We start from the raw sequence: 17,578 nt of genomic DNA on the forward strand, positions 1-17,578 counted from the left end.
TTGACTAATTAGCAGAAAATTGTGCAGGGATAACGGAGTCATTTTCAGATTAGCTAGGGATCAAATGTACACCAGCCCTATTTGCTGATTAAACTATTTTTGGCGTTTTTGCAGGGTCTGCAGAGGGATAAAATCGGCTAACTACGTGGTTAAGAAGTTCACACATTGATCATTATATGGGAAAATGAGGTCATCCACATTGGACGAATAAATGAGGAAGTAGTGTGATACAGCAAATTGTTGTGGGACCAAAGTAAACACATTTGGCAGGCAGTTACAAAAAGTACTTTGGAAAGTAATGCAATTTGTATAGAGCAGGCAAGATTTGAATTTGCTTGGCAGGGTACTGATGACACATTATGTGCTTTGGAGGTGGGCAAATTAGATTCACCATGATGTTCCTCAGATAAAAGGCCACATTTTACGCTGCATTCCTTTCCCAATTGTGTCTCAGACCATCTACTTCTATAACATTTGATCAATTCCACACCTATTCTAAGTACAGCTGCAGTTCTCCATGGTTATGTCATCTTCAATTATTGTAACATTTTTTTACTAGCCCCTCATTCTGCACTTTAAACTTAAATACTGCTTCCTAATTTGTGCAGTTCTTTTATCTGTCCCAGTGTTATAGTGAAGTACATTCCTAAAATCAGTCTTACTTTTGTTTTCAAGTTCCTTCTTGGTCTTTCCCCACTATTTCTCAAATCCTTTCCAACTTTGGGATGTTGACAGTCTAATTCTGGCTGCTTGATTTCCAATTTTAATCTCCTTTATTGCAAGCTATCATTTTTTTCTTGATAGCACTGAAGAACCCTAAAGGTACTGTCTAATTTTTACCAATATATTTAGCTTGTCTGATACAGTTGCAATAATGTATGTAATCTGTAGGATTGTGCTACATTTACTAACAATGGCTGTTGCAAGATAGGGTGCCACAGCAAGGTGCACCTGGCTTTTCAGCTCAGGATGTTTGAGCATTCACCCTGGAATGTGCTGAGTCTGGTTGAACAGGAGGCCATATGTATAGTTGACAACACCTGTGATTCTCCATGAGCTGTTGGCCAAGGCAAATACGTGTAGATTCACTATTTGCCCTTTTTCTGTTTAGGGTCTTCTAACAGACTCCTGGATAGGTACATGAAGCTTAGAAAAATAGAGGGCTGTGGGTGACCCTAGGTAATTTCTAAAGTAAGTACATGTTTGGCACAGCATTGTGGACAGAAGGCCCTGTATTATGTTATAGGTTTTCCGTTTCTGTGTTCTAATGCAATCTTAAATGTATGGGAATGATAAGCAAGTGGTTATGGCGCAGCACCATAGAGGTACATCTAATGCTGGCTCTTCTCCAGTGGATCATGTGAGATTTAACCACACTTGATTTTCAACTGTAAAATACTTGTGCTGGATGTCAACTGATCCTAATCTCATTGGTATTCTGTGCAATAGTGGAGCTATGAAGTGTAAGTCTGTTAGCTTTGTGGATTGGCCTACAAGCAGTTTTAGGTTTGTTTGGGGATTTCTGGGAGTAATGGAAAAGGAAGCAAGTTAGCTTCTCAGTGATTTCCCCCACTTTTCCCCTCACCCACGGATGCTGCTTGACCTTATGACTTCCGCCAACAGATTGTTATATTAGAATGCAACCTTGCTTCTGGGAGCTTTGGACATGAATGCTGTTGAAGCGCACAGATGGGAGCTGAACCAGACTATTCAAAACCATAGAAGACGCTATAGTTCTGACAACTTTGATATCGGACACATTTTGTTTCTTTGAGTCATGTGCATACTGCATAGAAATGTTGCATTTGGCTCACCATGTCCACACTGATACATGAGTGCCTATCTATATTAATCCCATCTTCTCACACTTGGTCTGTAGGCTTCAATTGCCATCAATTTACTTGCTTGCCTTGTGTACCACAAGTGCAGTTAGTGGCTCTGCTTCTGCCACTCCCTCCCACAGTGCATTCCAGATACTTGCCATGTACTGGGTGAAAGGCTGCTGTGGCACTTAATAACTTTTGTATTTGAAAAGCTAGATCCTTGTCCCTCTCCATTTGCGTTAGCCTACAGGAATATCATTCCAATCAGAAAGGATGCACTTTGTCCTCTTTTGGCTCTTTTCCATTTGAATGTCCTACTTGGCTTCCTGTCTGAATTTGCTTGCCATTGGTTGGTAATATGAAATTGCTGGAAAGCTTTACAAAATTTGTGTTTCTCATTGCTATGTGTTATTATCTCTTTTATTTTGTGAAAGTCACTGAAAAATCTAACTTTGAATCAGTGATAATCCTTAAGCTTTTATAATGTGTTTCTCTGGAGTAAAAGAAAAGCTTGGTGTTATTCAGCTGCACAAGTTGACACTTCAAATGCAAAGTTGAGGTGAAAGAGACAACATTTTACAGCAGTAGAATACTCAACTGTGGTCCTTAGTGTTGTTTGCACTATCATCAGTGCATCTCAAATCACATACTGCATCTTGAATGTGTCACTAAGCAACACTTGATTGTAGCCTTTATCTTACTTTTACTGTGATTAAAGGCTAAGTTTCAGGCAGATTGAAGTCATCTCTCTAATGAGTTGATCTTCCAGCAGCAGTTGTATCCCTGGAATAGTCTATAAATAAGAGTCTTTGTGTTGTAGCTGCATGGGGAAAACCTCTACAAGAACCATCTACAAGCTTCCAGATCTTTACAAATGTGTTGTCCATGAAAAGATGGGTACTTGTCTTATTTGCATCATGACTAACACGAGCAGCATGGGTCAAGAGGAAGACTCCACCATTACAGGAAGGATCCCTCTCACAGCGAGCCAAGCAGGATCTTTGATAATGTAACATTCTGCCAGACTTAGACATGGATAAACTGCTTGAGAAACCCATCCCATAGGATCCACCATGTCCCTCTCCCGCAAGGCCTGCAAGATGTTCTGGGCTGACCATTGCCTGTCAATTGGTTAAAGACTTTTTATTTTTGTAGAAACTCTTCTACACAGCACAGGTAGTGAGTCAGGGTCCTACCAAAAAAAATTGTGCAATCCATACTTTGTGACATGGAGAAAGGTAGAGCTACTCAGAGCCACTGCCCATAGTGACTCTTGGTGCTTGTGTACTTCAGTTCTATACACAGCAGTGTAGCCATCTGTACAGGTGACACTCAGGATGAGGATGAAGTTCATTATATTTCTCCCCCTTGTCCTTTGGAGAGTATACATTGTGACCTGACAGACATGATCCATTCTTCTCTCCAAATGAAATGGAAGATGACTTAAATGATGACATGACTCAGAAGTGGGGTGTTGGCCGTATCTGCAACATATGGTGGTCAGGTTGTCCCCTACCATTAAGAGGTACTGTACCTGTATTCTGAATTTGTTTTCCTTGACTGTGTTCCAGCCAATGTTTGACGGGTGTTGCATTTCCTCTGAAGTTGAGACTTGGGGTTGGGTCCGGTGTAACCATGCCTCAAAGGGTGCATTATTTAAGGAGAAAAGTAATGTTGATATATTGAAGGAGAATGTATTGAAATGTTTGCATTGAAGAAAAAGAAAGATGTGTATGGATTATATTTGTATAATTGTATATTTTGAAACTGGCAATAGTATTTTCTGCTTGCTGTCTGCATTTTTCTGATCCTCCATTTCAGTTTGTGTGCTGCATATCTTTTGTACTCAATAATAGTAGTAATGAATCCTTGCTCCAGTTTCATATACTTAATTGACCTGCACTAATGATGTGGTTAAATAATAATGTAGCCTGCATGCATAAGTCTTTCCTTTTGTGATGGAGTTGGCTATCATGTTCTTAGCTTGTCCTAATATGCATTTCATTGGTCTTCCAGTAAGTGGAATTGAGCATTAAGTTCACATCAGTGTAAAATTAAGTAGTTGGCTTGCCTTGCAGAAAATTGATCAAGTTTCATTCCACATTTTGTCTTTGGCTGTCTTAGTTCTTCATGTAGTTTATAGAACTATGCAACTTTGACCCAAATAGCAGGTTCATTTTATTGTGTCTGGGTTTCTTGCTTTGAAACTGCCTGCATTTCATTTTACAGCCCAACCTTTATTCTCAGCCTTTCTACCTGATTTTTTTGAGCTGATGCAGAAATTGGGACTTCTTTCTTAATCCTTTTTTTGTCTTGTAATTGGTCTGAACTACTGTATATCAAGCTTGTAGCACTTTCCTACCCCCATTCCTAACTCATCCAATCCTGTATTGGACTATGAAAAGATTACAAAGAAAAGTGTATAAAAAAGGACTTATTTCCTAATTCTTTTCAATCATATAATTAACCTGTAATACCATTCATCAAGCTTGCAACACCATTTCCTGCCCCCAAAAGGTTGAAAGTTGTAGATCAAAGTATGTATGTCACCTTGAGATTCATTTTCTGCTGGTTTTATGGGAAAATAAATGCAATAGATTTTATGAATAACTATAAATAACAGATTGCCAAATAGCTTATGTGCAAAGACAAATCGTGCAAGTAATAAAAAGTAAATAATACTGAGAACATGAGTTGCTGAGTCCTTGAAATTTAGTCTATAGGTTGTGGAGTCATTTCAGTGTTGAGCTGAGTGAAGTTATCCATGCTGGTTCAGGAGCTTGATGGTTGTAGGGTAATAACTATTCTGAATCTGGTGGTACCCAAGGCATCTGTACCTCCTGTCCAGTGGCAGTAGCAAGGAGAGAACATGTCCTGGATGAAGGGGAGTCTTTGGATGCTGCTTTCTTGTGGCTGCACCCATTGTAAATATGCTCAATGATAGACCCTGTTTTTCCAAGGAAAAGTACACACCTCCAGCTAATGTACTAAATCTAATGTGGGAAAAGATGGTTTGTTAGGAAGAATAGGTCTTTTAAATGTTGAACTAATGAATCTGCATACATAGAGGTCTGGGAACATGCAGTTAACAAGTGGAAATTCAGGGGGTATAGGCTAAAAGTTGGTCTGAATGCAGGTTGACAAGTTCTTGGACCATTCTTAGAGTACTATGTGATTTTAGTCACAGGTTGTAATTGAATTCTGGGATCAGAATCAGGTTTATTTTCACTGGAGTGTAATGAAATTTGTTAACTTCTGAGCAGCATACATGCAATATATGATAATATGGGGAAAATAAATTGGTAAATTGATTACAGCAAGTATATATGTATATTAAATAGATTAAAATAGTGCAAACAGAAAGAATGTATTAAAAAAGTGAGGTAGTGTTCATGGGTTCAATGTCCATTTAGAAATCGGATGGCAGAGGGGAAGAAGCTGTTACTGCATCGCTCGCTGAGTGTGTGCCTTCAGGCTTCTGTACTTCCCTCCTGTTGGTAACAATGAGAAGAAAACATGTTCTCGGTAATGGGTGTCCTTAATAATGGATGCAGTCTTTCTGAGGCACTGCTCCTTAAAGATTTTTGATACAATGGAGATTAGTACCCAAGATGGAACTGATACTGCATAGGATGCAAATTTATAATAGCTATGATACCAATGTAGAGGGGTCTCCCAAATGAAATATTGAAGGTTGACAGGGTTTGAAATGCTGAAAGATTGTTCCCCTAGCTTTTTTCATTTTTGTTCTTGTGCATTTCTGAAGGCTGGAAACATTCAGTAAAAGTTTGAGGGATATTTTTGGATGAAAAGATGTAGAGCGTGGATAGCTGAGGTGCATGGTAAGCCACGAGCTTAAGGGATTATATGGCCTTTTCTATTTATTTTGTGCCTTAATATTCAGGCCAAATATTTTAAAAATGAATTGAGTTTAATTGAAATAAGTGTTTTTTTTTACTCCCCAAGAGTTTTCTTAGCTATGCACACCTTTGGTTCATTTGATTATGAATTTTAATGAGACTTCAATTTGTAGCTGTAATTTAGTTCAGAACATCCATTGACATTCTAAAGAGCACTAGCCTTTCGACTAGTTTTGACCAGATTCCAGATGCAATTCTATCATTTGAGTTATCTCTCCAAGAGTGAAAAATCAAGAAATTGGAAATAGGAAATACCAACCAAATATACAGGGTTCCCACTTTATGCAAGGGCTCTATTCCTGATAGCTGTAATCAATTTTTTGTAAGTCAGAAATAAAAAAGAAAATCCTCTCAAATGGTAAATGAATACTGAGTGTAAAATATAGACTAGAGAAGTCAATATAGGTGATAGAAATTGTTGCTAGCAATTTTACTATGACAAATGTTTGCTAGAGTGCAATCGGGGTAGAGCCATAAGGAGAGCTGATCTGTTGATCAGCAAAATTATTGCCACTGAAGTGTACACTAACAGGAGATGGCTTTGGGTTTGTAACATCCACTCTTAGCTGAAGAATTTGCAGAAGGCATTGAGTTTTTCTGTGGGTGCTCTCTACAGTTTCTTGGTGGAGATATTCAAGTATTATTCTTGAGAACAGAATCTAGGAGAATTTGCATAAATTTGCATTTTTAAGGGAGCTAGGGCTTTACTCTTTGGAGAGAAAGAGGATGAGAGGAGACATGATAGAGGTGTACAAAATATTAAGAGGAATAGATAGAGTGGACAGCCAGTGCCTCTTCCCCAGGGCACCACTGCTCAGTACAAGAGGACATAGCTTTAAGGTAAGGGCAGGGAAGCTCAAGTGGGATATTAGAGGAAGGTTTTTCACTCAGAGAGTGGTTGGTGCGTGGAATGCACTGTCTGAGTCAGTGGTGGAGGCAGATAACACTAGTGAAGTTTAAGAGACTACTAGACAGGTATATGGAGGGATTTAAGGTGGGGGGTTATATGGGAGGCAGAGTTTGAGGGTTGGCACAACATTGTGGGCTGAAGGGCCTCTAGTGTGCTGTACTATTCTATGTTCTATGTTTTGTAAATTGGCACTTCCATAGCCTAGTGACCCCTGTGCTAGAAATACTTGGGTAATGCAGCCTGTGGAAAAGCAGAGTTAATATTTCAGGTTGAAGGCTGTTAGTCAGAACCTCCAAGAATCTTGGTCATTCAAGCTTTGTAAAAACTGGAAACAGATTATTCCCATTTTTAATGTGAATCTGCCATTTGTGGCCTCGTGCTCTTATGTAAATATAGTTCATTGATAATTGGCTACTGAACAATGTGATATTGAACAAAAGTTTTGGCTCAGACTTTGTATCTTTATGTTAGCATATAGGGAATTCCTTGGGGGCTTGCCATTTCCTTTGATTAATGAAAGCAATGTAATGATAAAATTCAGATATTGCTAAATGCACGTGTTTTGATAGTCAAAATGTGATCTCATTTCTGGTAAATTTAAGATGTGTTGGATTAAATGTTTTATTTCTGCACTGACTTTAAATACTATTTCTTGTATCCTTTTAGATACGTACCTAACCTATGGATAAAGTTGGAAAGATGTGGAGCAGTTTGAAGTACCGATGTCAGAATTTTTTTGTTAATGACGGTGGAGGCCCAAATGAAAATGTTTTGAACTGTTCAAGTTGTTCTGTTGGTAAAAGCACAAATGCAAATGTCGATGAACTGCCTCAGCAGGAATTAGGAGTTTCAATGAATGGAAATGGAGTTACAACTTTAGTTACAGACACATGTGTGGCCATGGACAGAAGAAATGGAAACTGTGTATCTCACATCCCAGAGGTTGTTGAAGCAGATTTGGATAAAGAAAATGATAATTTGGCTGCTGAATCAGAATCTCACCTTGTTCGAAGAGACTCTTATTCTCGTCATGCTCCTTGGGGAGGGAAGAAGAAACACTCCTGCTCGACAAAAACCCAAATGTCATTTGAAACAGTTAAACGCTTTAGTAGAACAAGATCTGGTTTACAAAGGCGGGAAAGACGATATGGTGTAAGTTCCATCCATGACATGGAGAGTTTGTCTAATCGTGGTATGACACGTCCATCTATACGCCAGCGTTTCCAAGAAACTGTAGGACTCTGTTTTCCATTACGGACACATAATAAACAGCCAAAGAACTTGTTGTCAAGTAGGCGAAAAATTTTGCTGTCTGAACTGATGCTTGAAAAATGTCCTTTTCCCGCTGGATCAGATCTAGCCCAGAAATGGCATCTTATTAAGCAACATACAGCTCCTGTGAGCTCACAGTCAGCCTGTTGGCTTGAAACACTTGATCCTACTTTTTCTTCTACAGAAGATGAAGAAGATAGGCTTAGGGAAAGACGAAGGCTTAGTATTGAAGAAGGGGTTGATCCTCCTCCCAATGCCCTTATACACACTTTTGAGGCAACTGCACAAATTAATCAAACATACAAGCTGGGACCAAAGTTAGCACCTGGAATGAGTGAGCTTCCTGGTGACGGTCGTGGAGTGACAAATGGTGACTGGGACTTGGAAGAGGATTCTACTACTCTTTGTCTCCAAGCACGGAAACAGAAAACACGGCAGATGCCAGGAGAAAATACTGGTCTTGCTGCCAGACCTGGGCCCTGGAAAGTTCACACACAAATTGATTACATTCATTGCCTGGTTCCAGATTTGCTTCAGATTACAAGTAACCCTTGTTATTGGGGGGTCATGGATCGTTATGAAGCTGAGGCCCTCCTTGATGGCAAGCCTGAAGGCACATTTCTACTCAGGGACTCAGCACAAGAGGACTACCTCTTCTCAGTGAGCTTCCGTCGTTATAACCGCTCCTTGCATGCCAGGATTGAGCAGTGGAATCACAATTTTAGTTTTGATGCCCATGATCCCTGTGTTTTCCACTCCTCCACAGTAACTGGCCTCCTGGAACATTATAAGGATCCTAGTTCATGCATGTTTTTTGAACCTTTGCTGACTGTTCCACTGACCAGGACTCTTCCCTTCAGCCTGCAGTACATCTGCCGTGCAGCCATTTGTTGTTGTACAACATATGATGGAATAGATGCACTTCCACTTCCCCCACCTCTACAAGAGTATCTGAAAGAGTACCACTATAAACAAAAAGTACGAGTGCGATGGTTAGAACGTGAACCATCAAAGGTTAAATAAGCACTCATCTTTTTTATATATCACTGATATCTCTGACACCTCCTCTTCCCCGGATGTATGGGACGTTATTAAAATTTTGTTCAGAATGAATAATTTAAGACTTGAATTAAGTCGCAATACGTGGTTACTCCATTTTGCAACTTCCTTTTAGTGTACTTTGGCACTTTGTGTCTGTAATTTAGTGGATACTGCAGGTCCATATACAGATTAACATGCATGTATTTATTATGTTGACAGTTAGCAATTTTCTAGCTTTGCAGTTGTCTTTGAGGGGTGCGGTCATAAAATTAATTTAGAGCAATTATGGAGCTCTCTGCAGAACTGATACAGAAATTATATATTTACTATAAAATCTTTGAAGTAGTGGTGAAATTGAATTTTAAGGAACTGCCATTTGAGATTGAACACCTTTATGTATTTTGGCATTGAAATTGAATGAATTTGATCAGGCTTTTAAGGATTTTGATTTGGATATCAGAAATGCCTTGCTCTATTTTTTCGATAATAAATTCTCTGGGCCGTTAAAGATGGTGATTATATGCCTGGTGGTTACAAAATGCAGCTCAAGTATATTATAACCAGTGTCTGATCCTTTTTTTTTACCATTTTGAAATCACTTTCAAGCATTTGTTTCTGGAATGCATATGACCGCTTCATGGCAGTCTCTTCTAATGAAATATTTGATGGCCATGACTAACAAAATATCATCCCTTGCATTTTCTGAGTGTGATTTTGGTTGTGTAATAAATCTGAATAGTACAGGAAACCCAATTCTGCTTTTAATTAAAATCTGAGAATGCAGTGGAAGATATCTTTAAATTATGTTTAGAAATATAGATAGAGGATACAGGTGGTTTGCTTTTGCTGTCTGAGCGGAAATCTATATTTTTATTCTTCAGAGTAATCATTTTGGAAATTAAGGGTGAAAATTACATCAAGAACATTAAAGTAGATGAAAAGTACATTGGAAAGTTGATTTGAATACCTAGAAAAGTTGGAAGGTAAACAAACAAGCCATAGCACCTTTATTGCAGCTGGGTGCTATGCTAGATTAAGTAATGGAAAAATGAGATTCCTTGGGCGAAGATTCAATAGGAAAGTGCTAACATAGGATAACCCTTGCTGCTGTGCAAGTTTCTCAAATACATGCTGTTAGTATAATATTGTTAGAGGCATTTTAAAATGGTGCCACTTATTTTCTAATATGTCGGTAACCATTAGATAATTTGGGACCCAAGACCAGCCAAAATTGCATTTTGGTAATTTTAAAAGCATCTAGTTAATATGGGAATTTTGTCATTTAACTTGGCATTGTATGATTGAAAACTAGAATGCTTCCTACCTATTTGGCCTTTGTTTTGATATTCACATATTATCATTAATGAGTCAGTGTCACTTTCACTTTAAATAGTAATGCCATCATCTGAAAGTTTCCTTTTAGTGTTCTATTTCAGTTCCAGAATTCTTAATGTTTTTGAAGCAACACAAGTTTTTAAGTAGCTGCTATACTGATCAGAAGCTCAATAGTTGCTCTATAAAGCTGCAGTGTGATCCTCTCTTTGCCAATGTGATCATAGGCAGCTACTGTAACCTTGGATGTGCAGCTTACTCCTATCCAAATTTAGTTTATTTTGTTCTGTATTAAGATAACTAACAAGCCATGCTGCATACCTTCTCATTTGACAGAGTAGCTTTTAGCAAGTTAACTTTCTGTTAGAGAAAATAATTAGATAGTTTGTGGAACTGGATTGTTTCTAATGTTCTTTGATTAACAATCTTAGTGCAACCAGGATTTTATTTTTTTTAATTGTTCAAGCACTAAAGGCATTGGAAGGCTAAGCAATTTAGTATGTATTGGAAGCCTTAAATTGTTTCCAGATCAACTAAGTGAAGTTATCAAAACTAAGTATAAGCACTTGTTGTATTCCATATTTTAAAGATTAATCTCATTTTACATGAATTGCTTTTATAATGTTAATATTTTTCTATTGTATGCTGTGCAAGCATATCCTGGGAAACCCTTGACCACCCTAACATCCCCTTTAGGGTTATTGGATTAATTTTAAGATGTATTGTTAACAGGTGCCGTGAAAGTTAAAACTGCAGCAACTGCTTTCAATTTTAAGCTAATTAGTAAACTTGTAAATACACATACTTCATATTTATAAAAATCAATTCTGACTGTTTAGTATAAAGGTCTAATTCTTGTCACACATGAGTAGAATGTGTCAGTTTTAATGTCTTATTAAATGTTCAGATGTTGCACATTTAAACTGTAAACATTTGTATCAACTGCCTGGCAACCTTTCAATATTTCATCTCTAATACCTGGTTTTGCTTTCATTTGAGATTTCAGAAAATTATCAGAATAATTAGTATGTCTGCAAGGGCAAGCATCTTTATTCTTTTCTGGCATTGTGTATTCTGAATTGTAGAAATGGTTCAATTGCATCAATTCTTTCCTGAAATTTCTACAATTGTTTGATGCAGGCTTCTGAATAGCATTTGTTGCACCTCATTTACAAGTTAGGCATTTTTTTAAAAAGCAATAATATTTTGGAACAAATATGCCAATAAGAAGACTTGTGTCTTGAAGCTTGAATTACTACATAGCTTGTACCATTTTCCAGTTCAAAAAAATTCTCAATTTCTGAATATTTTAATTTGTTTCATTAGGTGTAAAATGGGACTGTAAGAAAAGTTCAAAAGGCATATCAAAGTTAACAATGTTTTTCTTTCCCCAAATTGGTTCAATATAAATATATATATATATATATATATATAGAAAGGTATTATAAATCTGGCAGAATTTTCTGTTCTCCAGGCTTTTTATTAATAATTGGCTCCCACTCAAAGCATTGTGCAGAAGTAGGACAATGCCAACTAATGAAGTAAATTTTGCATTATTCACAGAAATGCAGATTGTCTTTTCCGGGAATTTCTTGTGCTATCAGCATTAGATTAATTGGGCATTGATTTCCCAGGCATTTGTGAAATGGTGCTGGTGGAAACAAGTTGCAGAATTTGAGAAGGAAGGCCAGAAAACAATGAACAACAAATACCTGGAACTCATTTGAATGAAAGGCAATGTACAGTATTTACATTTCAGCTCTACTGGACTCTTGAACCATTTCCACAAATATCTGGTTCCTGCGTTAATCAAATTCAAATTATGAATGATATGGATGTTTAAAAAAACATATTAAAAAGTTGACAATGGATCTTTCAAAAATCTTTTAATATGCCCAGATTTATAGTTTAATACTCATCTTTGTGGATGTTGAAGAAATTTTAAAAATTTGATTAGTCATAATTTGAGATGGTCTCTAATTTTGCCTTTGCGTACTGAGCTGAGTGTTCTCTGTAATGCGTTAAAGTTCTTCCTTCTAGTCTACCGTCTTTGAGGTGCTTTCACTTTATATTCCTGCATCTCCAAGCTGTTTTGTCCAGAGCAACGACCTGTCAAGGATGCCATCCCAATGAATACAAAAGGTTTAACATTACATTGTACCTGCACAGTATGTGGAAACTGTATATCTACAGCTACACACTAAATTAGATTAGCATCACCAATTCTCAATTTTTATTTTGTAACTTTTTTAAATTTGTGAATTAAAACTGCATTCTATTAATTTAATATTTCTATGGCCTCTAGTTGATAGTTCTTTGAAACCAAACAAAATTGTTTCAGGTTAGGTACTGTTTATGTTAGACCATTTTATCACTGTTTTGCTTGTCTAGATTTTCATAACTGTACTTCATGGATGCAGAAGCAAAATAATTCAAATGGATTTGAATAGGTAATATTGATCAACTATATTGGTTAATTTCCATTTAAAAAAAAACCTTCCTTATTTTAAGGATAAAATTGCATCCAGGTTGTAGTGCAAGGAAAAGCTCTTGATCTGACACTGAGCTAATTTCCTCATAATTTTCCTCTTGGGCTTGGAACGACGGCAAATATTTTGTTTATTGACATTGTAAGCTTAGAATTTGGGCAGTCTTAGTTCATTTTCCATAACTGTTCCTAAACTAGTACACAATTTAACAGTAGGGGCACCTTGTTAGGGAATTAGAATTCAGTTCTATTTAAATCCCAACAAGTATTATGCAATTGGTGCTAGCAAGTTTCATATTCTTTAGTCACTGTTTCAATCATTTCAGACCATTAAAGTTGTCCTTTTATGCTGGTGAAAGATGCTATCACGGTTGCAACACCTGTCCTAATTATTTTGAACTATTATGTTGATTGTTTTTAAAAATGTTTTTCATGATGGATGCTGAGGAGATGTTTTGTTACTCATTGTTTTTGTGCTGTGGACTAGTGACTTTGGATTCTAAAGCACTTTACAAGAGTTTTAAACCTATCAATACTAGATTCATTAATTATTCCTCAGTTTATTTTTCAAATGGGCAAGCTTTTCTTTTTAAAAAAAGGTTATAAATACTATGGAGCATTACATTCTTTTGATAGAAGGAACCAAAGCTTAGTGAAGATGTATTTTTTCAGCAAGATGGTGAAAAGGTCCATTTGGGTTGAGCAACAGTTGCTAAATTGTGTACATGTAGTTTTGGCTTTTATCTGTACTGTTAGACTCGAATACCATTTTTTAAGAAAAATTTTCTAAAAAATACAATACAGTATAATCGTTGTGAGCACTATGAGCTATGGCGTGGAAAGCCATGTTTGATAGTGCACCTGATTGCTTCTAACTGTCATATATTGCATTAAGGTTCGTCAAATGTGCTGTCGAACAGTATTTTTGCAACTTAGCTGAAAGCTTTTTATTTGCTCAAGTTTTTAACCCCTCATAGATTTGTGCACTTTGAGATTTTTTTAAAAATCTACTTTTTTTTTGTGGGGGATGTTTGTGCGTGCCTATTGGCATATTAAGTGCTTTGATGTAAGCTACTCGCTATAGGTATGTAAAGGTAATTATTGCTGTTTATAACCAAATGTTAGTGTTTATGAATTTTAAACCAACTGACTACATTTTTTCTGAAAGATCCAGCTACATCGCCAATTTTGTAATATGCATTCTGTTATACTTTTAACAAGTAAATGCTTGTTTAGGGTATTGTTTACGTTGCATATAAAATCCTGTATTATCCGTAGAATAATGCTCATTCTGACATGTACAATAGAATTTCAGTTTATTTTGCTATATATTGCATCTATCTTCTCTTCCACCCTGCAGGCTTTTTTGGTGTTCTCTGGCTTCATTGTCTTAATATAGAATAAAGACTACGCACACACTAAGTGCCTTGTCCTTGTCTTTTTTTTTTAACCCCCTAATGATTGTAAAATTTTGTAAACTATTTCTAATGTATGTTAAGCATTGTTTCTTGAATCTTGCAAATCACTGGAATTTTTTTTTGCTTGTTACCTGTTTTTTAAGTGTAACATAAACATATCGATTTGCAAATACCAGTGGAAGAATTGGCTGATGACAAAAGAATCATAAGTTAAATCTAAAGTAAGGGATGGGGCTAAAGCCTAGTTGCCAATTTGAATCCAAAAGTAAATGGCTCATACATGGAAAGGTGGCACTGAAAGACAGGAATGAGAATTTATATGCTGAAGCGAGTAGTCCTGGCTTCATCAGAGAATAGGGTGCTTTTCAGTTGATAGTAAAGGAGAAGAAACTTGTATTCTAGACAAGTTTAAAAATGAATAGCATGGAGATATCAGAAAAAAATGGCTAAACTTCAAGTCGGAATGTCACCAAGACCAGATGGGATACACCCTTGAATTTTTGAGGAAAACTTCAGGGGCTGTACTCATCATTATGTATTTCTTTGCACTGCAGAGTTGGTGCCTAAGGACTGAAAATGATGAATTTTACTCATGATCACAGAAGAGAGTCAGGATAAACTTTATTTAACCTCAGTAGTGGGAAGTTTTTAGAAACATTGATCTTCAGGAGAAAATTTGATATAAGAGGGCCTGATTTGTTGAAGGCTATTCATGTTTTACCAATCCAACAGAATTATTTGTAGTGATGCATGGAACTGAAACGATGATACAGTTAGTGTACCTGCAGTTCCAGAAGAATTGACAAGGTTCATGAGTTTGTAAAGCTGGTGATAAATTACAGTGGGGTACAAGTTGGCTGGTAGGCTGGCATATCCACATGCCAGGTGAAACTTTAATGTAGAGAAGTAAGAGGTAACACCTCACATCATTCATTCTGCCAAAATACTATTTGGTTTAATAAAAACATTGTTTGAAATGGTTGAAGAGCAGACGGACATTGTAGTATGGAAGTGCCAGGAGAGGAGATGACCTAGAGGATATCTACAAAACTGAAAACTGGAATGAATGATTCGGGAAGTTAGGGGTATCTTCATCTGAGTAAAGGCTGAGAAATGAAGGGGCTGGACAGAGTGGATAGTGGGGTTGGTGCAGGGTGGGAACTGGAGATCACAGGAATAAAATTAAAAGGAAGATGAGAAAGTAAAAAAAGATTTTCCTGCAAGGCATGAAGTGAATCTGAATTACATTGCCAAGAGATGTGGTGAAGGCAACAGTCACTGTAGCCCTCAAGAAGGAATTGGTTAAATATACAGTGAGAAAACACTTGCTGCGAGGCTTTTGAAAAGGGCCCTGAGGGTGGATATGTGAAAATAAAGCTAAATTATCCCTCCCCAACTTTCTGCTTAACTTTGCTTTCAAGATACTTCCATTTAAATATACAAGTCTTGATAAACTGTTCTGTTTCATAATTTTTTTTATTTATAAAGTTCTCATTGAGACACTATTGTGTGTAATTTCAGAAATGGAAGTTAGTCCAAAAGAGATGTAGCAGTTCACAAGTCAGAAATGTGGTCACAAACCACAGCAGCTAGGAAATCCATAATGCTGGTCTTCTGACTACTTGTTCAAATGGATGAATTGTACGTTGGGTGTTGCTAAACTGGGGAGGACATGTACTGAAAATTCCAGCACTATCTACAAGTCTGTTGGATAATCTTTGTATTAAAAATGCCACACCTTTACAGTAAAACTCCAAAGAGGATTTTCATTACTTAAAAATCCCATTTGAATGCAAATGATGATCTATAGATGGTCATGGTGAGGATTCATTGTAGTATGGATGTTTTATCCATTTCCACTTGCGGAAAGCAGTAAGTTACTCTGAATTTTTAATGGTTGCAAATGCTTTATTCAAAGGATCTATCTTTTAACTACCTATTAAAACCATAAGACATGGGAGCAGAATTGGACCATTCAGCCCATCCTGTCTTCTGCTATTATGGCTGTCTTCTTTTCCCCTCAACCCCTTTCTCCCACCTTCTCTCTGTGACCTTTAACACCATGACTAATTGAGAACCTGTCAAGTCTCTGCTTTAAATATACTCAATGACTTGAGCTCCACAGCCATCTGTGGCAATGAATTCCACAGTTTCACCAACCTCTGGCTAAAGAGATTCCTCATCTCTGTTCTAAATGGATGCCCCTCTGTTCTGAAACTGTGCACCCTGGACCTAGATCCACCCACAACAAGAAACATGCTCACATGTATGCTCACTCTAGGCATTTCACTATTCAATAGGTTTCCATGAGATGCCCCCTCATTCTTCTGAAATCCAGTCCCTTTGCACCTCTGATTTTTGAATTTTCCCCATTAGAAAATAGTCTCTGCCTTTATTCCTTTTACCAAAATGTATGATTATACATTTCCTAACACAGTATTCCATCTGCAACTTCTTTGCTCATTCTTCCAATCTGAATTCTTTTTGCTTCTTCAACATGATATGCCCCTGTACTTCATGTCTGTAAATTTGGCCACAAATCTATAAATTCCTTCATACAGGTTATTGACATATAACATGGTTAGAAGCAGCCCTGACACCTGTGAAACACCACTAGTCACCAACAGCCAACCAAAAAAGCCCCACCTTATTTCTACTCTTTGCCTTCTGCCAGTCAGCCAATCTTCTATCCATGCTAGTATTTTTCCTGTAATGCCATAGCCTCTTGTTGAGCAGCCTTGTCAAAGGCCTACTGAAAATCCAAGTAAACAACATGCTTTGACAAGGTTCCACACGGTAGGCGTATTCAGAAAGTCAGAAGGCATGGGATCAAGGGAAGTTTGACCAGGTGGATTCAGAATTGGCTTGCCTGCAGAAAGCGGAGGGTAGTGGTGGAGGGAATACATTTGGATTGGAGAGTTATGACTAGTGGTGTCCCACAACGATGGGTTCTGGGACCTCTACTTTTTGTGATATTTATTAATAACCTGGATGTGGAGGTGGAAGGGTGGGTTGGCAAGTTTGCAGATGACACAAAGGTTGGTGGTGGTGTGGATAGTGTGGAGGATTGTCTAAGGTTGCAGAGAGACATTGATAGGATGCAGAAGTGGGCTGAGAGTGGCAGATGGCGTTCAACCCAGAGAAGTGTGAGGCGGTACACTTTGGAAGGACAAACTCCAAGGCAGAGTACAAAGTAAATGGCAGAATACTTGGAAGTGTGGAGGAGCAGAGGGATCTGGGGGTACATGTCCACAGATCCCTGAAAGTTGCCTCATAGGTAGATAGGGTAGTTAAGAAAGCTTATGGAGTGTTAGCTTTCATAAGTCGAGGGATAGAGTTTAAGAGTCGCGGGGTAATGACTCAGCTCTATAAAA

General features: G+C 37.5%; 1 protein-coding gene across 2 annotated transcripts in view; it reads left to right on the forward strand.

Moving 5' to 3' along the window:
- Positions 1-14,208, forward strand: part of socs5a (suppressor of cytokine signaling 5a) — a 62,807-nt gene extending 48,599 nt beyond the window's left edge. For both annotated transcript variants that reach the window (XM_073050698.1, XM_073050697.1), the window contains one exon: positions 7,320-14,208. In XM_073050698.1, the coding sequence (XP_072906799.1) occupies positions 7,335-8,948 (1,614 nt within the window). In that variant the 5' untranslated portion in view covers positions 7,320-7,334 and the 3' untranslated portion in view covers positions 8,949-14,208. The remainder of the gene's footprint in view (positions 1-7,319) is intronic.
- Positions 14,209-17,578: the final 3,370 nt, after the last annotated feature.

The sequence above is a fragment of the Hemitrygon akajei genome, chromosome 7 (assembly GCF_048418815.1).
Source record: "Hemitrygon akajei chromosome 7, sHemAka1.3, whole genome shotgun sequence".
In the NCBI taxonomy this organism is placed as follows: domain Eukaryota; kingdom Metazoa; phylum Chordata; class Chondrichthyes; order Myliobatiformes; family Dasyatidae; genus Hemitrygon; species Hemitrygon akajei.